Source organism: Lepisma saccharinum, chromosome 27 (assembly GCF_977018435.1).
Source record: "Lepisma saccharinum chromosome 27, izLepSacc3.1, whole genome shotgun sequence".
Taxonomy (NCBI): domain Eukaryota; kingdom Metazoa; phylum Arthropoda; class Insecta; order Zygentoma; family Lepismatidae; genus Lepisma; species Lepisma saccharinum.
In genome coordinates this window covers 58,816,656-58,842,199 of record NC_139255.1, presented here as the reverse complement: position 1 = coordinate 58,842,199, position 25,544 = coordinate 58,816,656, and the positions used below count along the sequence as shown (strand labels likewise).

General features: G+C 39.1%; 1 protein-coding gene across 1 annotated transcript in view; it reads right to left on the bottom strand.

Moving 5' to 3' along the window:
* Positions 1–13,719: 13,719 nt before the first annotated feature.
* The window catches only part of Galphas (G protein alpha s subunit), a 111,193-nt gene continuing 99,368 nt past the window's right edge, over positions 13,720–25,544 (bottom strand). Inside the window, exon 10 of the mRNA XM_083113480.1 lies at positions 13,720–15,948. Within this exon, the coding sequence (XP_082969606.1) occupies positions 15,802–15,948 (147 nt within the window). The 3' untranslated portion in view covers positions 13,720–15,801. The remainder of the gene's footprint in view (positions 15,949–25,544) is intronic.

Here is a 25,544-nt window from a genome sequence, read left to right as displayed (position 1 = left end):
GCGCGGTATGCGGGCGTGAGTTATCGTGGTGCAATATGAAGCCTCTTTTCTGCTACGTGCTGGAGTAGTCTCAATGACTCCTTGGTAATACTGTGGTTCTACTCAGTCTGTCTTGATCGGCATTTGCCTATTCAAACATTGCATGTTTCTGCAACACTTTTCCCTAAACGCCAACAAAATTTTATGGCATGTCGCTGTTCATCTTGAATACTCATCGCAAAAAGCAATGTTATACACAAAAACCTGGAGGGGTAAACGAAACACATTCCACGTAAATCAACACAGCTGCTCACTAACATGGTTTTGCAACATGTGACAACTTGCTACAGAAACAGAATTGAATTGAATTGAAAAGGCTTTTTATTTGCTACAGAGCAAGATTCAGCCTTGGGCTGCTCTACCACCTAACTCTGGTGAATAAAAGTTACAATACGTACATTTATAATACTGAATAATACTGAAATCAAATAACATAACATGAATGAATACGACATAAATGAAAAATAATAAAATTATAAGAGGATACAATGACAGATACATTAACACACACACACACACACATACACACGTGTACATACGCAATTTCCAGATCGATACTAAAATAGCATGCACACAGGTTGAAATATTCGTTGTGTCAGATAAGTGTTTGGAAATACATGGTTTTACATTACTTGATTCCTGTTGCTCAGCCGTACGAGCTAATACTCAATTGTTGTCTTTGCAATAAAAATAATATGACTTGTTCTTTGAAGTTTTTGGGTGTTGTAGCAAAAGAAACATAATCGGGAAGAGCATTCCAAACCTTTGCAGACCAGAGGGAGAAGGAGCCTTCGAAACTGACAGCAGAGTGGCGGGGAATGTCTATTTTTCGCCGACCTCTAGTATTGTATGGATGTATGGAATTTCTAAATGTCAGTTTCTCGTGGAGATAGATAGGTGTTTGCAATTTTAATACCTTATATATTGTAGAACACTGATGCAGGAGGCGTCGCCTAGACATGTTAAGGATTTTGTATGTATTGAGCAAGGGTAGGATGTGCTGATTTCTCCTGATCGAGAGAACGTAACGAATGCAAGAATTCTGTATTTTTTGTATTCTGTTCGATATTTTACGTTCTAAATTCGTGCCGTACACCACATCACAGTAATCGAAGCTAGGATATATTAGAGTTTCGATAAGATATAATTTAGTTTCTCTAGTGAAAAAGTCTCTCCTCCTGTAGAGTGATCTCATTATTGTTAGTGCTTTTGTGCATTGCGCTGAGATATGCGCTGACCAGGAAAATTTGGGATCAAAAGTAAGGCCCAGATTTTTAACGGATGGTGCATAAATTATGTTTTGGTTTTTAATTTTGATGTTAATTGTATCATAATTTACTTTTTCAAGATAATAGTTAGAGCCTAAAATTGTGTATACGCATTTATTCTGCTTAATTGTGAGCCCATTTGCAGTGAGCCACTTGTTAAGGGTATGTAGATCATTGTTTAGATTATCTATCTTGTTTAACAAATCCGATGGTGATGATGATATCATCAACTGCGTATCATCCGCATAACAATGTATATTACAATGGCTGATGGTCTTTGATATATCAGCGACGTATAAGGTGTATAAAAGGGGGGCCAGAATGGAACCTTGCGGGACTCCTCCGTTTAATGTTATCGGTGATGATCCGGTGTCGGCAGGGTAAAAAACCCTTTGTCTTCTTTCGTGTAGATATGATTGGAACCAGTTTATTACAGGCTTCGAAAAACTGTAGTATTTCATTTTTGCTAGGAGAAGGTTATGATTGACAAGATCGAAAGCTTTAGAAAGGTCTAATAATACTAGTATAGTTAGTTTTTTATCGTTAATCGAACGTAAAATATTGTCCGTGACAGATAATAATGCCGTGGTTGTACTATGAGAAGTACGGAAACCTGATTGAGAATCAGGTAAGATTTTATATTTTGCAATGTACTCTTTTAATTGTATAGATACTATCTTTTCTGTGACTTTCGAAAATATTGATAGAATGCTGATTGGTCTTAAATCGCTTAGACAGGTTAACGTCTGCTTTTTGGGGAGCGGAATAACTCGAGCTTCTTTCCATGCATTTGGAAATTGGCGGGTTTTCAGACAAAAAATTATGGTATGCATGAGTGCCGTAAGTATGAAGGGAAGGGCCAGTTTAAGCATTTTGCACGTAATGTTGTCCACTCCTGTAGCATTTGATCGAATGCTGTACACTGCCTTTTCAACCTCAGAATCTTGAACCTGGCGAAAGGATAATTCTTTTGCATCGTTTTGAAAGCAGTTCTCTAAGAAATACTTGCACTCCTTTGCAATAATGGCGTTGTCTCGAGGAACACTGTCGTAGACATTTGCAAAATGTTTATTAATTTCAGAGGGACTGCTCAGGTGAGGCGGAAGTTCTCCCGCGCTCCGTTTGCTACCGATACCAATTGTTTTCAGGCTATTCCACATATTCTTTGAATTTCTCTTATTGTTATTTACAATAAAAGAAAAATAAGCTTTTTTCTCTTGCCTCATAACAGAGGTGGTAAAATTTCTTAATCTTTTATATTCGTCCCAATGTAAAATTAATTTGCTTCACTTGTATTTACGCAGCGCACCATCCCTCAGTTTCATGAGCAGCTTAAGATTATCCGTTATCCACGGCGCTGGCTCTTTCGTCACCCTAACCGTTCGTAATGGGGCGTGAACGTTAAACAGGTCGACGAGATTTTTCTCAAGAAATTCTATTTTAGAATCGATGTTTCCAAGTTTAAACGTTTCGTTCCAATTAATGTTTACAGCATCTAGACAAAAATTTTCATATTCAAAATTTTTGTCTAGATGCTGTAAACATTAATTGGAACGAAACGTTTAAACTTGGAAACATCGAGTCATCCTACACGATGCGACTATTGCCGAAACCATAGGCAGTGTTGCCAGGCCAGGAAAAAATCTGTCTCACCTTCTTTGCGACAGCCTTTGTATATAATTATTCATTGGAATTTAATTTATCTGTCTGACAGGAACGTTCATTTACAGATGGGGGACAAAATAATACGAACACCTGTGAAAAAGTATGCCACATTTCACACCAGCAGTACAGCAGCACTACCTGGCACTGAAGTCTGCCAGCTAGTGGCCATGAAGGGGAAGGTATTAGTCTGTCAACTGCAGTCATTGGTGGTGCATTCGTCTATCGTACGCTCTCAAGAGTCGATGCAATGTCAGACCTGACAGAGTTACAAAGAGGCATGATTGTTGGAGCACGTTCAGCTGGAGCCACGGTGACGGAAACCGCAAACCCTGTGGATTGTGCAAGGAACACAGTATCAGCCGTTATGACAGCGTACACAACACCAGGTAAGATGGCGTCTTCAAAGCACAACAGTGGACGAAAGACAAAGCTTGCTGCTCGGGATAGGAGGGTGTTGAAGCGCATAGTGGCCCGAAAGCACAAGCAATTGTTATCTGAGATAACATCTGAAATGAACAAGCATCTCCAGGACCCCATTTCAACCAAAACTGTCAAAAGGGAACTCCATGCTGCAAACATTCATGGCAGAGTGGCAATTCGTAAGCCATTGGTGACATCACGTAATGCTGTCAAGCGACGCTAATGGTGCAGAGCTCACAGAATTTGGTCCCCACAGCAGTGGCAACAAGTCATCTGGTCTGATGAATCAACATTCACGTTATTTAAGACCACCGGGCACGTTTATGTGTGGAGAACGCCCCGAGATGCGTTCATCCTGACTGCCTCTTGCCAACTGTGAAGCATGGATGTGGGTCCATTATGGTATGGGGTGCGATATCTTGGCACGGTGTGGGCCCACTTGTTTTTCTCCATGGGAAGATCAACGCCAATCATTATCGGAGCATTATGGGGGATCATCTCCATCCTTTTGTCCAGATTTTATTTCCTGGGGAGCGGCCGCTTTTTCAAGACGACAACGCTCCTATCCACACTACTGGGTCTGTCCAAACATGGTTCGAAGAACATGACGATGACGTGGGACATCGTGAATTGCCCCCACAGTCTCCTGACTTGAACATTATAAAACATTTGTGGCGATATTCGGAGTCCAAACTGCGTACTCGAAGTCCGGCTCCAGCCACACTTTCGGAATTGGAGACTGCCCTGGAGGAAGAATGGCTCCATATTCCCTTAAACATTGTGCATGACCTCTATGCATCCATCCCACGTCGCATACAAAGTGTACTTCAGTCACAGGGTGGTCCAACCCCATATTAATAAAGATTTTCTCTAATTTCACAGGTGTTCGTATTATTTTGTCCCCCATCTGTATATGTGACGCTGTATTTTGTCATCATGCCAAACACAAAATGCCAGGTGCCAACATAGTTCAAATTGTGCTAGTTTCAGCACCACTAGGGTTGGCATCACTGCGTGAGGCCGGACTCGCTGTATCCATTACGGAGGAGCGTGCTCCTGAAATTATGCTTCCCTACATGAATCACAGTGGCTTGGCATGCGAAGATAGTGCACCAGGCAGGGGTGGAATTTTTCTGTAATTATCATAAGGACTCTTTCCTGATAATTATAGTTCTCCACATTACACATATTGAGTTTGTGAGTTTACTCACTATTTATATTTAATATATATATATATATATATATATATATATATATATATATATATATATATATATATATATATATATATATATATGAAGCCCCATCCTTTGCCACTGTGAAACGCTGGTATAACGAATTTAATCGTGGCCGACGAGATTCGCGAAGGTCGTCCAAAATCAGTTGTTGTTCAAGAAAACATTGATGCTGTGCAAAACCTAATACTGCAAGATCGTCATGTGACATACTGTGAGATTGAGGCAACCATAGGCATTAGTTCCACCAGCATATATAAAATATTACATGATCATTTAGCTTTGAGAAAGGTATGTTCTCGTTGGATCCCACACAATTTGACAAAAACTCAAAAAGACGCTCGCGTCAATTGGTGCAAACAAATGCTCAATAAATACAATTGTGGTGCTTCAAAAGATTGTAACAGGTGACGAATCATGGATATATGCATATGAGCCGGAACGTAAACAGCAGTCGACTGTATGGGTGTTTCAAGATTAACCCAATCCAACAAAAGTTGTTCGCGCTCGAAGCACATCGAAACAAATGGTCGCCTGTTTTTTCGGGGAAACTGGTCATGTGGCAACTGTGCCTTTAGAGGAACGTAGAACGGACAACTCTGAATGGTACACAACAATTTGTTTGCCAGAGGTCTTCGGTCAAATATGGAAAACAAGCAAACGCCGTCGGATCATTCTTCATCAAGACAATGCCAGCTGTCACACATCTCGTCTAACAACCCACTTTATGAACAGTCAAAAAATCGAATTGATGGGTCATCCGCCAACAGTCCTGATTTGGCACCCAATGACTTCTTCTTGTTCCCGAATGTCAAGAATAAATTGCGTGGACAACGATTTTCGTCGGCGGAAGACACATCAAAAACCATATTATGGAGGTGTCTCAAGAACATTGGAAAAACTGCTTTGACAAATGGTTCGAACGAATGCAAAAGTGTATTGACCATAAAGGAGAATACTTTGAAAAACAATAAAGCAGTTTTCAATGCCAAATTCCTGTTTTTTCATTGTTAGGCTCAAAATATAAATAGTGACACTCGTATATAAACACTTACATGAGTTAGTATCGTTAAAATGTCTTGTATACGACATTTCACGGAGCATTCAGGTTACTGTTATCAGGTAATATTGGTAATATCAAAAGTGGAGCTGAATTCCCATACCACCCAAACGGCTGAATGACCGCCAGGGCCGGCGCTAGTCATTTTGCTGCCCTGGGCTGTGGCGGCAGATGCCGCTCCTTTTCGAAGATCAGATGGCATGTCTTTATGCTTACTAATATCATAAACGAAATTGAAAAAATCACTAATGTTTACGCTGCTCAAGTAATTCTCTTAGAGCTAAAATAATTGTCTAGGATCTGGTAATAAAAATGAACTTTGTACCGTTTCATCATACTGAAAGTACTACTTCTTTCGATTTCGGCCCTGTACAGTGTTGCCTATCTTTGGATCATCTATATCTAAATCTGATGCCAATTCTCTCTCATCAACCGGGACTCACAGGTTACCAAGTGGAGTCTAAGAAACTTTCAAATTTTTCATCACTCCTGCTTTTTTCAAACCTCTGATATGTTTGCAAGAAATCATCTAACAGCATCTAACAAATCGTAGATTAATGTTTTGAAGACATTTGCTCACTACATTACGTGGAGTAGTCACACCAGATAACTAGTGAGCAAAGGAATGTAAAGCCACACAACTGGTTTCCAATACACTGAGCCTGTGGCACTCAGTGGTTTTATAGTGAGACTACTGATATGTCCTTTCAGTACGGTGGGTTGGCATATATTAACTTCCATGCTATATAATATAATATAATATAATATTATAGCTTTCAAGTTTCCAATAGGCTTATTTTTTTTCTTCTCTTCCAATTTTGCCACCCTGAAAATTTGCCACTCTGGGCGGTGGCACCCCCCCTCCCCCTTCTGCCGGTCCTGATGACCGCAGATGCAGACGTGTGTCACGTTCCTTCCAATGCAGTAACCTGAAGAAGCGGAACATAGCTCCGCGAAACGTCGTTTACAAGACTTTTTAACGATACTCACTCACGTAAGTGTATATATATATATATATATATATATATATATATATATATATATATATATATATATATATATATAATGGATAAAAGCAAGGAGGGCCAAAAGGGCTAAGTAAAAATCAAATAAGGTAAAAGGAAACACTCACCGGACAGTAGGAAAATTCAAAATTTTCGCTAATTTATAGCATCATCGGTGTGAGAAGAAACAGAAGACGGAACCGGAACCGTCTTCTGGTTCTTCTCACACCGATGATGCTATAAATTAGCGAAAATTTTGAATTTTCCTACTGTCCGGTGAGTGTTTCCTTTTACCTTATTTGATTTATATATATTATATATATATATATATATATATATATATATATATATATATATATATATATATATATACAGGGTGTTTCTAAAGGTCGTTTACAACGCTTGGGAGGTGATTCCTCACACGAAAACAAGCAAAAAGTCTAAGTTCCATTTTTACGACTGAGGCTTTGTTTCCGAGATAGGAGCCTCGCAAAAGGTGACAAAGTGAACGTCACACTTAACTGGGACGAATACTATCACAGATAGAGAGGCGGTTCCAAGGGAATCATAAAGGAATCGTATGTGCTCAGTCCGGAAGTCACTATGAAAAGTTCACTGCACGCATGCGCAATGGAGTCCTCAAAGGAATTGGGGATTTCCAGCAACAACAATGCATGGAAAAGGTATGTAACGCAGCAAGAAGGACCGTGACAATGAGAAATGCGTTCAAGACAACACATCCCGACCTCAAACATCAAAACATGACCACCGAACACAAAATCCGAAAAGTTGAGCACGGTTGCATACCCCAGTTACACGCGAGGAATGAACGAATCATGTCATGTGGCATACGAGAGACAGGAGGAGGGAAAGAAAAACACAATATCAGATGATTGCGACAACGTGTATTTTTACACGCGACAACTACGTAATATCCCCCCCCCCCACACACACACAACAAACAACAAATGCTACAATATCTTACGCACAGACAGTCCGTGTCACTGTACACCAACTGAAGATGTCACTTTCACCACACAAAGGGGGTGGGGAGCAATACCAAAAGTGTTCTCACTGGTATTTGCCGAGGGCAATAATCACAGACGGTTTTCAAAATGTCTGCCGTTTACTTCTACGCAGAGATGACAGCGACGAATCAAGGATTGTCGAGTACGAGCAAACAAGCCAGGTGTATCTGCTACCGTCGCGGCGGCGACGTTGATGCGAGCAACGAGGTCCTCAGCTGATGTGACAGGTGTGTCGTATACGAGGGTTTTCATTTCTCCCCAGAAGAAAAAATCGAGAGGGTTGAGATCTGGCGACCTCGGTGGCCGAGGCACAGGCTCATCCCTACCAATGAACCTATTGCGAAACACGTCATGCAGGAAATGTCGTACATTACGATCGAAATGAGCTGGTGCACCATCGTGTTGGTACCACATTTCTTGCCGCAGTGCCAAAGGTACGGTCTCCAACAGTTCAGGCAGAACCTCACTAAGAAATGCATGATACGTGCGACCATTCAGGCGAACAGGGAGAATGTATGGTCCAATTAAATGATCATGTACTATCCCGCACCACACATTCACTGAAAACCTGTGCTGGTGATGGGCCACAAAAAGTGCATGTGGGTTGTCAAAGTCCCATACATGACTGTTTCTACTATTGAAGACATCCATCCTGGTGAAAATGGCTTCATCTGTCCACAATACGTTTGCCCCGAAGTGAGGGTTTGTGTCCAGCTGATGCAACAACCATTGGCAAAACTCCATACGAGGGCGAAAGTCACGAGGTAACAGTTCTTGTACTTTCTGCAGTTTAAAAGGGTGCATTCCTTCATCTGACAACACTCGCCAAACATTCACATGACACGTGTTTCGTGCCCGAGCGAGCACTCGCGTACTGGTGCCAGGATGTTCTGCGACCGCTGTTAACACATCTTATGCAAACTGATGTGTGCGTACACTTCGGGGTCTTCCAACTTCTTGTCGCGGTGGTAACACTGACCCTGTTTCACGCAGTCGACTGTCCACTACCTGAAAGAAGGTGTGAGACGGTAAACGTCTATGTGGAAAGCGTTATCCATAAAGACGCCTTGCCTCGCGGCTATTACCACGTGCCTCCCCATACATGAGATGCATGTCTGCTAGCTGCTGGGTCGTATACGCAGCCATCTGTGTAATAGGGAGCTGGAACTGCAAAGTATTGTTTTTGTTTAACACTGGCACACTGCACAAATTGGCCGTATCACCGTACGAACACCACAGACCAATTGTTGAGATACTTGACTTGCCCACTCCACCACGTCAACTTCTTTCAATGCAACATACTAGTACTCTTCAATGCGTATGACAACCTAGAGCGAACTGCTGATCATATCCCAGCACCTGCAACACGATTGGGACGACTGCCGGAGAGAAGCAACCCTTCGAGCTCCTCTCGCGGGAACAGCAGTCATGAAGGTCAAACGTAGACTACGAGAGCCAGACTTGCCTGTGCAGCTCTTCCAAAACTGGTCTCTTTTACGTCACAATGATCGCGTGCGAACACTTTTGGTATTGCTCCCCACCCCCTTTGTGTGGTGAAAGTGACATCTTCAGTTGGTGTACAGTGACACGGACTGTCTGTGCGTAAGATATTGTAGCATTTGTTGTTTGTTGTGTGTGTGTGTGGGGGGGGGGGGGGGGATATTACGTAGTTGTCGCGTGTAAAAATACACGTTGTCGCAATCATCTGATATTGTGTTTTTCTTTCCCTCCTCCTGTCTCTCGTATGCCACATGACATGATTCGTTCATTCCTCGCGTGTAACTGGGGTATGCAACCGTGCTCAACTTTTCGGATTTTGTGTTCGGTGGTCATGTTTTGATGTTTGAGGTCGGGATGTGTTGTCTTGAACGCATTTCTCATTGTCACGGTCCTTCTTGCTGCGTTACATACCTTTTCCATGCATCGTTGTTGCTGGAAATCCCCAATTCCTTTGAGGACTCCATTGCGCATGTGTGCAGTGAACTTTTCATAGTGACTTCCGGACTGAGCACATACGATTCCTTTATGATTCCCTTGGAACCGCCTCTCTATCTGTGATAGTATTCGTCCCAGTTAGGTGTGACGTTCACTTTGTCACCTTTTGCGAGGCTCCTATCTCGGAAACGAAGCCTCAGTCGTAAAAATGGAACTTAGACTTTTTGCTTGTTTTCGTGTGAGGAATCACCTCCCAAGCGTTGTAAACGACCTTTAGAAACACCCTGTATATATATATATATATATATATATATATATATATATATATATATATATATATATTATTTTAAATTCTCCACATTATTTCAAAAATAAAATATGGGAATTAAATGCAAGAAAAGGAATTTCTCCGTAAAGAAATGATTATACTGATCCATCGCCATCATTTAGTTTTAGGTCTTCATTAATTTTCTGACCAACTTACTAACTTCCCGGTTTCAACGGGATTACAGGCATGAGGGGCTACAGTCGATAAAGGTTACATAAATAAATACATGCTGCGTAAATAATTTCCATGATTTGGTGATATGCACTGCACTCCACCCACTGCAACCGCCGATGAATAGATAATTTTAAGTACATGCTTTCTTTGAAATAACAATTTGTAAAACTTTATGCACATGTGGTTGAATTAAGTTTACCTTACTAATCAACATATTTTTCAATTTGTACTGAAAGTGGGTGTGTACACAAACCATCCACGCATGAAAACACTCCTTCAGTGGGGGCATTAGTTCCAGGTAAACAAAGAAACCCCAATATTTTAAGAAAATTGGAATATGGCACATTGTTGACACTGAAATTTGAAATAATTTCTACCCAAGAATGCCATACTTCATAGTAATAGTAGAGAAGGTGTATTGTTGCAGTAATTCTATGCCGATAAGTCAGTCACAAAAAAGGGACATTTTGGTGGTTTTATTCACCAAAAATCAGGACAGGGACTAAAAAATGGGATTGTCCCAGTTAATACTGGTCACCCTTATGCTGTTCTCAAAATTAAAGGCATGCAGGACAATCTCCCCTTGGCTTTTCTCTCAGTCAGTGTTGCCAACTTAGCTCTCTTGGAGCCAGATCTGGCTCTTGCATGCACTCCTTTGGCTGTGAACTGGGGCGTCTACCCCTGTGCCTCACTATGATAGCATCACTGATTCCGACCCACATAGACCAACTTTTGTCATAATTATACATTTTGCATGTGACGTGATATTGTTATATTGGCTGTGTCGCCCCATCCCCTCTTATATCCCCAGCTACTTTTTTTATAGTGTCGTGTTGACGTGAAATTGGCATAATATTGTTATCAGGGAATCCTTTATTTTCGATTTCGTACGACCATGAGATGGGTGATGTTGCCAGATCTAGATGGTGAAAACTAAGAATAAATTGTCATCAATTTAGAGTTAATGGTAATAGCAGCGGCCCAACCCTTTGACAACTAGCATTTACTCTAGTAAATCTAGCTCCTTGAAAGTCAGTTTTAACTCCATTTAAGGTGAAATTTAGCTCTTTTATGTGCACCAGTTTGGCAACACTGCCAGGAGGCAAGGAGAAATGCATTGGGCATATGGGAGTATTTTTTGATTTATCATCTTGGGAATATCAAACTTCCGATGGAATAGAAAATATCATCAACGGGAAGAGGGCAGTTTGAAGAAGCGATTGCCCAGAAGAAAAATCGAAAACTCCCATTTGATTAGCCATAACTTGATGTTGAAGTTGATTCCCCATAAGGAATACGTGGGATTCCAAAAATTCTTATTAGTCATGTTTTTTACAGGTCGTATCTAGCTTAATAATAGACTTTGAAAAATGCTTCGACCTGCCACATGTGGAGAAATTCATCCTCTCTTGTACCCCCACGTTTCTCTTCAGCAGCATTGCACATTCTGACGATATTCAAATACATGCACACATGGTACGTAACTGTATATCCTTGCCTTAAGCACACACAACAGACTAATACATAGAAATTACACTTTCACTGTATGGAAATGTGTCTGATATATGGCAGAATCCTCAACATATAGAGTAATGTGGCAGAATCCTCTACATATTGAGTAATGAAAGGAGAGATGATCGGAAAACATTTTAAATAATGAAAAACTAATTTATATATACTGTGCTGGAAACATACAAGGAGCTTTATGCATTTTTATTTTTTTTTAAAATCACAAACTGATTTGAATTTAAAAAATCAATTTAATTTAACCCGGAATTGGTCACAGGTGAGCTCACCCTTGCCTTTCATGCATATTTCAGCTCATTTTAATTTTTTAAAATTGATTTTATTTACTTCAAATGATCTGATTACTATATCCCCTCTATTACATTTTTGTTTCAAAATGTTTATTTGTTTTCAAACAGCGTAATACATCCTCGAAGCGAATAACTATGAGCCCAAACAGAAAGCGCCTTGAACTGTGGAGCAGTTCCATCTGATATAATACAAAATCACCTGGATACTTTGTGCATTTTCTATTAACACAACAAAACATAGAGATATGAAAACTCGCCAGAAACAGCGTAGATTTATTGACCAACTAATGCACAAATCTAAATAAAAACAAATGTGGGTACACTCCTTCCACAACAATGGCCATTTACGTCTTCTCATTAGAATGTGATCAGGTCATTAGTGACGCACTAAAAGTCAGCTAGAGAGCACCACAGGCCAATACTTAAAACAATCTCAAAATGGCATTTTATTAAAATTGGAAGTGAGCACGGCTCTCACCTATGACTGATCATTAGTTTAATACATCAAAATTACTTTTTAGAAGAAATATCAAGCACCCTATTGTAGACTTGTAAAATATAAACAAGAAAGAAAACAGGAATGCTTCGGAAAAATGTGAAAACTAGTCACATGACAACAGCAGCACACATGTCCTGTCTGTCCTCATGGGGTTTGCAATCACCCAGACACTAGTTGTCCTGCCTATCCGCTCTAGGACGAACATGAACACAAAAAATATCAATCATCAAATAATACGCAACCAATGTTGTTCTTGTAAATAAGACACTGTAAATTTATTCACAATTACACAATGTACAGTGATCATTAAGCATTGTTGAAATTAATCATCAGAAATAGTGCTATCATAATTATGCTGACACAGGATTTGAGTAGTTGGCCTGACAATTCATCTTCTTTTCTTGTTACTATATTTATTTTATTCCCTTTTTGTTTTACACTAGAAACTTTTTAACACATAACTGTTTTCACCTAAAAGAGAATGGCAGACTGATTAAGAAAGATGTAACAAAATTCACATCAATTAATACAAGCTGGGTTGAGGTTGAAACAAAACGATAAGCCACCATCCAGTCCTCGTCTTGAGTTATTACCGAGTTGCTGACTTATACTTTGCTTCAACAGATATCCAGAACAAATAGTTACTACTACAGGACAAACCATCTTTGTACAAAATGACAAAAAGCATTAAATCTTCAGAGTCCATTCTAAATTCATCCTTCCACCGTAACAAAATCAGTTCATTTTTTTCCTTCAAGCAACAATACTTGAATATTCAACACGTTCTCTTCTCATTAGCACAAAGATAACACAAAAATAAGCAACAGTAGCAGCAGAAATATCAACAAATATGATTCTTTTGATTTTGCTTCAACTTGCACATCCAATTTGGGAACACACGTCCACAATAACTGGAATTCACCTAGTGAAAGAGCTCTAGCTATTAATCTACACTAGTAACAGTAAACTTTGCTTGCTTTAAAATTAAAATATTCAACAACAGAAAAGTATTTTACAATTTTAGAAGTGATTCTATCTCAGTTAACAGAATAAAGTGCTTTGGCAGAATCTTCAGTACTTTCCGAACATTGAGGAACTTTTCATCATCAAGAAGTTCCAAAATGTTTTGGGAAACAGATCAACAGAGCTCCCCTTTCCTTCCATTTTTGGAAAGTTCTATTTTAATATATATATATATATATATATATATATATATATATATATATATATATATATATATATATATATATATATATATATATATATATATATATTGTGCAAATAAACAGGAAATATTCTCTAAAAAACAACTGGGGAGACGAGAATTACTACATTCAGCACAGACACACTTGCGCAGGAAGGGCTGATGAGAAACAATAAATAAAAAAGACTAGCAACACAAATCTGAAATCTCTTACCATTGCAAAAGCGACCACTAAAACAATAAATCTACTACTCTCACTTCTCATATATTTAAAACTCTCACCACAACTACAAATACACTTTTATATATATGTATATATATGTATGTATCTTTAGGTATGCATTTTCAGTGGTATTACATTGCATTAGCGTTTATAAACCACAACATGTTAGCTGCAAAACGTGGCCTGTCATTTTCCTTTACCGTACAATTCAATCCCATGTCAACAACCATGTCATTTATTCAGAACATGCTAGCACGTCTAACTAGTTGCAATTTCCTAGCACTTCATCTTGGCACATTGATATTTACTGAATTTCTATGTACAAACATACAGCCCCAAAACAGTCACGTAAACAGAAGGGAACTAAGTACAAATAACAAATAATCAACATCATTATAACAGGAAAGGTACATTGATGACTTGGTTCTAATAAATGTGCTGATTCTATCAAGATGCTCTATACAAGTTCCTTTTTTGTGCAACATTTTAAAATTTTCATCTATTAAAAAAATATATCTTTAAATAAATTAAAATGAAATAGATATAAAATAAAGGCACATTCAACAGCATTCATAAATTAGTAGCCTCACTAAAACGGAAATAAATAGATAAATTATGATCAGTGAAAACAAGCATTACATGAGCACATTAACGAAGACGCAAGTTTCAGATCTACAGTTTATTTAAAAAAAAAAAATACAACATGTTTGTGCTGCTACTGTTCACAAGTCTCGCCGAGACAGTCCTTTTTTTCGGTTCATCTTCTCACTTCATCATCCAACAACAATGAGTACCGCTACGCTTCAACAATGTTCCATTTTCACTTTGTACGATTTTCACTCTGCAATCCACACACACTTTGCTGATCCTTTCCAACAAACACTCCACTCGCATGTTGCGGGAACAATTAGAGAAGACGCTGAAGTAACCGTCTGCGTTTCTGACTCCCTTGCAGTAACAGGGTAACTGAACCACCATCCAAAAAATATACATACACGCACACACATATATATAGATATACAGATATATATATACACATATATATGTGTGCGTGCATCTTACGCATGTATGTGTAAATAATATGCAACATGAGATTACATACAAACATAAGTGTAACGTCTATGCAGTTTTTTTTCTTTTATATACACGTGAACGTCTTTTGTCATTTATTTTCTGATTACCTTAAACACTAGTGAAGTATTTACACTGGATATTCGCACATACCCTCCCTGTCATTGAGAGAGGGGGAGGTAAGCAGGGGGGAGGGAAATGGTATACGGCACCAGGGAGCACTGAGAAGCAGACAGCACCACCTGGTGCCCGTACGGAATATAATGTATTTGTGCACACAATAGCTTGGTATTGTTAATGTTTCGACAGCCGAGCCGTGCTTGTTTAAACTCTTCTGTCTCAGTTCGCATTATTCCTCAGCTACCAAACAAGCAGGAAAAAATGCAGTATTTGACAAGTTAAATTGCTGGTACTTGTGCAGTGGCCGTTACTAGGTACAGCAAAAGCCCATGTGCATTCAATTCCTATTGATGGGCTACCATTTAGGATGCAGATTTGGCCAAGATAATGATATCCTAACACAACTTACAAGAACACTGTGTACAGGGCGCCAAGTTTTGAGCCGCGAGTGCTACGAAGACTTTTGGCACATCACTGGGAACAGTAATGGAAGTGCATGATAATCTACTAGTTGTTTTGAATTTTTCTCGTCACGACACCTATCTATGCTGCTGCATTTATACAAGGCTGAAGTAGTGAGTGCCAATAAACCTACCAACACTTCCAGGAATGGGAATATAGCACACAATTTCCCCCCTCTTACCCGCAAGCTTGTGAAACCCATCGGAAACATAGTCTAACACCAATAGAAGATGTTTTCCCTCCAGGCCATCACAACAATTCGTATTGCCTCAAATGCATCCTTTGAATTATGTCTCGGCAGTCATTGAACACACGACGGATGTTTTCTGTATCAACTGCGCAAGTGAAGTGAGGGTAGCAGTAATGCTTTCCATCCCCACTTGCTGTACTAATACGCTGAAAGAAATGTGAAATACATAATTAATGTATGCACGTCACAATATAAGCACTAATTATACAATAATACCATTAAAAAAGGTCACTGCATGAATTTAGCGATTAAGACTTTTGGTTGAAAAATTTTGTAGGAATGAGTTATCAGCTTTGTGTACCTGGCTGTTGACAGTTGATTTGATTGGCTATTTAGATGTCTGAAAATGTGAAACAATGTTTCAGTGCTAATCAGTTAATGTTTTTACTACGGCTGAGCCGATACCACTTTGAACCGATACCGATATTCTTACAGATTCTAACCATTACCGATACTTAAAAATTGCAATAATAAAAATTTGTTCAAGATATTAATCACTGTATGCATCAATTTACCAAGAAATTTATTTTAGAATATTCAAGAATTACATCTGAATATGAAAATAGATAATATAGGTACTCACGTTTTCCACGAAGCTGTTTTAAGTAATTTTCTATTAATTTCGGTAGCCACTGCCACCATCCTAGTTGGAATTCGTTGTCAATTAATAGAAATTAATTAACAGAAAATTACTTAAAACAGCTTCGTGGAAAACGTGAGTACCTATATTATCTACTACCCTGCAAAATTGGTGCAAAATAAGAAGAAAGTTTGAATTTTGAATAATTTTCAAGATAATTAGACTCCTCAAAAGTGTTACACGGCATTTTTGCGGACCCAGTGAAAGACCATTATGCCAGAAAAGTATTGGTAGATGAATTCCAATCGATACCGATATATCGGCTCAGCCCTAGTTTTTACACTATCATGTTTGTGTGTGTTTGCATTATTTGTTGTTACTGCTGAAAGTGTTTAATGTGGATAAGAGATTTGCTACTGGCCTAACAGATCATTGGTTCAATCAACCCTGAACAACCAAAAATTTTACAAAAAGAAAAGGAATAAAGCCAAATTTCCTTTTATTAAGACAATAGGCTTCTGACACAAAATAGAGTAGTGAAAGGGCTTCTAACCATAAAAATATTTGAAAAGTTAAGTTGAAGCTAAAAGATTTAACATGTCAAATTCACCTCCTTTTCCACAAATTGCAAGGTGCTTGTCAAAGGAAACTCATACGTGTCCTGCTTGTTAAAAAAACACACAAAACAAATAACAATACTGCAAGATGGAGTCATAAGTTTGGAGCTGGTCCCCGTGGTGGAGGGGTTTAGCACATCGTGCTACGATGCCAGGGGTCCTGGGTTGGAATCCTGGCCTGGGCATGAATGTTTATGGGTCATCAATTTCATCACGTCATCACTCATCCGCATCTTCACAAATTAGCCAAAAGTAGCACAAAAAGCAAATCAATCAATCAATCAATCAAAAGCTTGGACAGGGTTTTCAACAAGAATGTTTCTGGCATGTGACGAAATAAGATTTTTAGTCATATTACATGTCCTGCTGTTATGTTCAAGTACTGGGAAAGAACAAACTGGATAAGCAAGAGGCTAGAGATAAGAGACTCCAATTGCCACCAGAACAAGAGCCTGATTCACAAAGAATGGTACAAAAAAAGACCTGTAGCGAGAATGGTGAAAATGGCAACTGCATTGTAAGCCACATGGAACAGAACTCCTGCATGCCCTGACATCAGAAGACAAGATGACAAAAATGCCATAACTTTCACACCGAACTGATTAGGAGGCGACATATCTGCTGGAAGGCTAGTGCTTGGCAAAGAAGCAATCTTTCACCATTGCGGGAACGTCAATCGCCAAAATATTAAGATCTGTGGTACAGAAAACCCACATGTCGTTGTCGACTCAACAAAAGTGAATGTATAACAGCAAAAACTTCTTACATCATGTGCCGGCAACATACTTGTTAAAAATAACAAAAAAAAAACACAAATCGCACAATAAATAACACTTTACGAGTTCTTCCAAGCTTTAGATTCCATCTTCGGATCATCATCAGGGCTGGTTGATAAGACGATGGAAGGGACGTGGTTGAAGTTCCAGTCCATGTCCCTTCTGTCATCTCTCGACCAGCCCTGATGATGATTCCGAGATGGAACAGAAAGCTTGGAACAACTCCTAAAGTGTTTTTATTGTGCTGTTTGTGTGTTTATTGTTGTTTTTACGAAAAGTGAATGTACTTTGTGCCATGAACAGTCATGAAGTGTTCAACCCCAGAATGGGTTATGACTAGGGAAAGGAACTTTAGGTAATTAAATATTTTTTCTGCGATAAGATACAGACCCTCATTTTTGCCAAAATTCTGATTATAGCCTTATATGTCAACACAGCAAATTTTATTTTACATAAAAACACATATTTTCCAGTTTTCCGTATGTAAATACATATTTTGCGAATTTTCATTTTAAATACATAAAATCGCTCATTGACTTCATCCACCTCGAAATCCTCGAAGGAAAAATGTTTATAGGCTACTCTGCACCTCTTTCATATCGAGAGTGCTAGGTTTGTTTTGTCTTTGAACACCCTCGCTGGCAGACTTCTGGCACCTCGCCTACGATCCTATTGGGAGAAAATAGCTGTAAGTAGTAGCTGGGGCTGGCTACAAGTAATGATAGCAAGGCTTTTTAATGAAGCAATGCAGCTATTGTGGCCGGAAGGCATAACATTTGACAATGTTCTTCTCCTCGTGAGAATATGTGAAAAGATAAGAGCTCTTTATCCCAATGTCGATAAACTGGTTTCAAATGGCAAGAAAGTTTTTATCAAGTTGGCTAGAAGAATAGACAATTTTAAACAAAAATGTCCTGAGGTTCCCCTTCCCCCTACACCTGTAGTTACACGATGGGGCACTTGGTTGGATGCAGATGTTATGCCCAGAAGTTTGAAAAAATTGTATCTGTTGTAAATGATCTCGACAAAGAAGAATTCTGCAAGAACTGTTGATGGAGCCCTCCGTAAAAGTCGAATTGGCATACATCTCAACAAACCTGTCCATTCTCTCTAATTCCATATGAAAGCTTGAATCGTCCGCGAACACTTTGGCAGCTTCCATTGTTAAAGTCCGTATAGTAGAATCGAAACTGCAAGAACTCACTGGATCTAAGTGTCTAAATGTACAGAATTTTTTGGGAAAAAACAAGGTTTTCAAACTTTGTGCCAAATTGCATGTGTTTTGGAAAGTGAAGTAGAGGAAGAGGAAGCTTTGGAAAACTTAAGCGTTAGTGACATTTCGTGATTCAAATATGCAAGAATTGTTTCTTGTGACGTGGAGCGATCTTTCTCACAATATAAGATGCTTTTTAGAGATAATCGTCACAGATTTACAATGGAGAATTTGGAAAAAACTATGGTGATCCACTGCAACTCTTCCAAAAAATTGCTCGCTAAGAGGTAATCATTTAGAAACTAATTTCAGGTGTTTAAAATGCATGTTATAGTTTGTTTTTGTTACCAAATGTTTTTATTTTTGTCACATATTTTCCTGTTTTTATCACATATTTTCCTGTTTTTATCACATATTTTCAACATTTATGACACATAAAAAATAAATATTTCTGAGTTTTTTAGCACATAAAGTTCCGTTCCCTAGTTATGACTCAGCTTTAGGATATTTGCAGCTGCTCCACCATATTTCCACTTGGATGTTCAATGGTGCCATTGGGTCAGATGTAGGAAACATCTGTCAATGCTGCTCTGGCCACAACGATACTAAATTTCACACACCCTGTGGGGGTACACTACTTGGGCAAGCTAAAACAACACACCTTCAAGGTAGTGGAGTTGATAATGCTGAGGTACATCTGCCAGGTTACCAACAGTACCCACACTGAACTAATTTTGCAAACACAAGTAGAAAAGCATTTCAAATAGGACCTGGCAAAATTGAGTATGGAGAAGAGACAGTTGCATGATCCCCCCCCCCCCCATGTCGTGGACTTTGTCAAGTCTGCAGTTCCATTGACAATGGAATTTTATAGTGAATCACAGGCTTACTATTAGTAAGTACGTGGAGTGGCGACCACGGGGCCCCAAGCTAGTTCGACTCCAAAGGCGGAAGAAGATGGATGGTCATCTCAAGGGCAGCGGATGTGGAGAACACAGAGTAACACCTCTAAAAAAACCTTGGTCCATCTAGTTTCAGATGGTAGTACCTTGTAAGGGCCCCTAGCTAGGGTTACGGCGAAGACCTCAACCTTCGGTATGGTGCAGATGGCGGAAGAGGCAACCCTCCCTCTTGAAGTTAAAAAAAAGGTTGAGTTGGTGTTTTAAGTCCACTTTATACACAGTAAAGCTAATTGGGATTGGACCTACAGTTTAAAGTGGGATCCGAACCACTATGTGCCTCCAACGGGAATCGAACCTGGGACCCCTTGTGCCACTGTGCCATCGGGGAGGCCATTAAAAATAAAGAGGGAACCCACTGCCTTGTGGTGAGGAGGGATCCTCAAAGTCTAAGGGAAGGAAAACCCTGACAGAAAACCAAGGGAAAGGGGAAACTCCATGGCATGGTGAAGCCGATCCCTCAAAGGGAGATAACCCTAAAAAAAAACCAGGTCCTCCAAGGTAAAGGGGGTTGGGCATGAGGTTGGCACCCTAACACTGTAAAAAGTATGACCTCTAAAGACTCAACAAAGAAAAGCCAGACAGATTAACCTTTTGCCTAAGCGTCTCGAACAAGATACCCAAATGTAACCCTCACTGTCCCAAGCATCTCGATCGAGAAGCTGTGTCAAGGTCGAAGTTTTTACGTTATAACTTTTCTATTTTTGGCTAGAATTTCAATTTTATTTTTTCATATTGTTCCTAACACATGTATTTAACAGAAATGGTTTTTTGCATTTTTTTTTGCCTTCATGAAAATGGAGGGGAAAAGGCGGGAAAAGGTACTTCTCTTTTGAGGCTCTTTTCAACGTCAAATTTTTGCCGATAAAGGAAGACGGGCTATGTTGTTCTAAAGCAATGCTTTTCACTCCCGTCTGTTAACTGCATTCGAAGGAAACTTGTTTATCAGTATCCAATGTCAAAATGAAAGTTTTCCGTGAGGGTGCATGCAGGGGGTGCAGGGTGGGGGAGGGGGAAGACTGGTTGTTGAATCTGCATTGTGAGAATGGAATTTTGAAGCACGCTGAAGGAAACCTTTTTTTTTTAGCACAAGTGTCCACAAGTTGCGACAGGGGTTATCCTGCATTGTCTAAAAATAGAATTTCAAGCAGCTGCAAGAATCGCCGCTCATTTTTCACTACATTCTAGCTTTTCGTCCGTGAATGTTGTGCGTAGGTGTCGTTTTGTGCCCAAGTGCGAGGACATTTTTTGGGTGAAGTGACAATTTTTTAAAATAATTTTTGGGGGTTTTCTCCCTCCCCCTCCATATATATGCCAAATTTGCATAAATTTTGCATTTTGTGCATTTTGACCTTTTTTCGGGGGGGGGACACAATTTTTTAAGAAAAGTATTTTTGAGGGGATTTCCCCCTTTCCCCCTCCATATGTACGCCGAATGTGCATAAATTATATATCGTCTGAATCTGTGATTCATTCTGCGTACAACGGTATATCACTCATATCTCTAGGGCAATTAGTCTCCGATCTACACTCATTTAATTGAAACTCTGCATTTTGTTCAAAATCGGCTCGGTACCGAGAGGCTACGTGAAAATGGCCTTGGGCGCCAAAAGGTTAATGGATGCCGAAAGAAGGGAGTACAACTGAACAAGAATAAGGTTTATATTGGAACCTGGAATGTCCCGACTCTTTTAAAGCCAGGATAGATGCAAGAACTAGCTGAAGAGATCAAGAAAATGCAAATTGAGATAGCTGCTGTGTAAGAAACTAGATGGAGGAGAAATGTAACAAGAAGGACTTCACTGTATACTACAGCGGTACAAAAGATAACAGGATAGGCTTGTACTGGATTCGTAGTACTGAAAAGAATGCAAACACATTTAATTTGTACCATATAATGAAAGAACATGCAAACTAAGAATTAAAAACAAATACAACAACATAACATTAATCACAGGAATAAGGTGAGAAAAAGTGCCAGAAGGGTGGATAAATACAAATGATGAAGGAGACAGTAAACACCACATGAAAAGAAATAGGTTGATATTTCGCAGGGTTAACGCATTGTCAGTCGAGAAGAAAGAGGTGCACAGATTCACGTAGTACAGGTGCACAGAATACTAATGGTAGCATCGGTACAATGTTGCCAGAGAAAGTTAGTTGATAGGTAACAAATGTAAAGTCCTTTTGGGTGGAGGAGCAATGGTTATTGATCCTAAGGTTCAAATGCACATGCACCAAGAGAGGATAAAACCGAAGAAATAAAAGAGCAATTTTTATGAAAACATACTACCAGGTGTGCCGGTTAAAAATTCTTAATTGATCTGAAAGAAAACAAGTGTATCTGGGGAGAAAGGTAACAAATGCTTTATTCAAAGTATGCGCCATCGCTAGCTATACATTGTGCCCATCTGTAGGTCAAATTGTGGATGCCCTTCCAGAAAAATCGTTCACATTTTGAGGTGATCCAGTCAGCAAACCATTGTTCGACATCTTCGTAATTGTTGAAGTGTTGCTGGGAAAGTGAGTGACATCGCTGAAAACAAATGGTAGTCCTAAGGGACTAAGTCTGGTGACTATGGCAGGTGGGGCAAGAATTCCCAGCCAAGTGCAGAAATGGTGTCTCTGACGCCTTTCGCTGTGTGTTATGAGGCGTTGTCGTGCTGCAAAATCACTTTTCCGTGTCTTGTTGCCAAATCTGGGTGCTTTTCTATCAATGCATGGTTCAAATTGACGAGTCGTTGACGGTAGCGAATGGCATTCACTGTTCACCTGGTTTCAGAAGCTCATGGTACACCACACCTTCCTGATCCCACCAAATGCACAGCATTGTCTTCCTTCCGAAGCGATTCGGTTTTGCGGTCGATGTTGAAGGTTGTCCTGGGTCAACCCATGACTTTTTGCATTTTGGGTTCTCGAAGTAGATGCATTTTTCGTTTCCAGTCACTATCCGATGCAAGAAAGACTTTCTTTCATGCCAAGAAAGCAACACTTCACACACAGTTTTTCGCTTTTCCATTTGTCTGTCGTTCAGATGATGTGGGACCCATTTTCATGCCTTCTGGATCTTTCCCATGGCATGCAGACGATCAGATATGGTTTGACAACCAACATTTTACTTCTCTGCCAGTTGTTGTTGCGTTTGCATATCGTCTTCGTCCAACAGTGCTTGCAATTCGGCATCTTGGAATTTGTTTGGCTGGCCCGGGCGATCTTTGTCTTTCAAGTCTAAATCACCACTTTTGAATCGTCGAAACCCACGCACACACGTGTCTTGCGTGAGGACATTGTCACCATACGTTTCCACAAGGATATGATGGCTTTCACTAGTGTTTTTCTTTTGATTGAACAAGAAAAGCAGGACGTGCCGCACATGCTCCTTTTTTGGTTTGAAGGTCAACATGTTTCCCACACAAACCCAATATCATGATCACTCGCACTCGGTTGCACATCCACGGCATTTTGACAGGTACTGTCCTGGCAACACACTGACGTAACAGTTAAGACTGTGCACCAACCCTTGCTTCCAGCAACGAAATTAAGAATTATTAACCGGCACACCTGGTAGATAGTGCACCAAAAAGTGACACTAGGTGATTTTAATGCAAAACTAGGAAAGGAACAAATATACAATAACATAACAGGGAAGCATACTTTACATGAAATAACAAGCAGAAATGGAGAAATCCTATGCAAATAGTATGGTAGTTATGCACACAATTCCAACATAAACAAATACATAAAGGTGCATGGACATCCCTAGGCCAAAGTACTGTTAATCAGATTGACCATATAGTAATTAATAGCAGAAAAACGGATCTAATTGAATATGTAAGAACATTGATAGGCCTTAACATTGACTCTGACCATTTCCTTGTGAAAGCCAACCTAAATAAACATTACCAGCAATCAACAAGAAAAAATAGAACAAACAATCAAGTGGGACACAACAAATCTGCAAAATGCACTATGAGAAATTGAAAGATCTCATGGAAAATAGAAATATCAATGAAGAATGGACGGATATACAAACTTAGACAAAAAGAGAAAGTCCTAAATCGATGGAAAGAATACTTTAGCAGCATATATAATAAGAATGAATATGCAAGTACCAATGGACAAAAATGAAAGTGATGAACAACATTTACAACCCTCGACCTGGAATGAAATATGCGCAGTGATACAAAATCTAAAGGCAAATAAAGCTGCAGGATCAGACAATATACCACCAGAATTAATCAGGAAAGGAGGTAGAGCATTAAAACAAAAAATTGCATAAACTGATATTAAACATATGGGAAAAAATCAATGCAGTGGAACGAAGGAATTGTGTGTCCGATATACAAAAAAGGTGACAGACTAAACTGTGACACCTATAGACCCATAACACTGTTAAACATAGGGTACCAAATATTTGCCTTATTGTTAAATAAGAGATTAACAGAGATTATTGAAAGCAAACCAGGAGAACACCAAATGGGATTCTGGCAAGTAGATCAACTATAGACAACATATTTACAGTAAAACAAATATTTGAGAAATGCCATTAATACAACATTGACTTGCACAACATATTTATTGATTACAGTCTACAGAAGTGAGGCCATAAACTCCCTGAAATTATACGAAGTTCCATACAAACTAATAAGACTAATAGTACTGACCATAAATAACAAAAAAACAAGAGTCAAAATAAACGATGAACTTACTGAAGAATTTTAAAGTAGAGCTAGGAGTGAAACAAGGTGACCCTTGTTATAAGAAAAACAATTCAATTATGAAACACTTGGATCTAAGAGACTAAAACAATGCATCACTTATGCAGATGACATAGCACTTGCAGCAAGATCTAAAAAATCCTTAATTGAAACATTTCAACAGCTGAAACATCAATCCAAGCAAATTGGCCTTGTAAGAAATGCACAAAAAACAAAAATACCTAAGATGTGCGAGAGGTAAAGGTGAAATGGAAGACCTGACCACAGATGATGATCATATAGAAGACAAAAATCCTTCAAATACCTAGGATCAATAGTGAACACAATAGAAGAAGAAACAGAGAATTGTATCCGGAAACAAAACTTTCTATGCCAATTTAGAGCTATTCAAAAGTAAACAAATATCAAAGAGTGCCAAACTGAGGCTTTATTACACCATAATAGGAAACATGGATACTCAAAGACTCCTGCAAACAAAGATTATCAGTATTTTAAAGAAAAGTCATAAGAAAAATCTACGGCCCAATTAAAGAAGATGATGGTACTTGGAGAATCCAAAATAATATTGAAATAAACAGAATAATTCAAAATAACACCATAATAAACTTTATCAAATCTCAAAGACTAAGATGGCTTGGACATGTTCATAGAATGCCACAGGAAAGGTTAGTTAAAGGGATATACAGATGGAACCCAGTCGGATCAAGAGCAAAAGGCAGACCAAAAAACAGATGGATAGATGATGTTATTAAGGATCTGAAAGATATGAAGATCAACAAATCGTGGAAGTGCATCCAGGACAGAAAAAAATTGAGAGAAATTGTTGAGAAGGCCAAAACTTTCAGTGTGTGAAGTTGTAGTGTCCATCTTATTGGACAG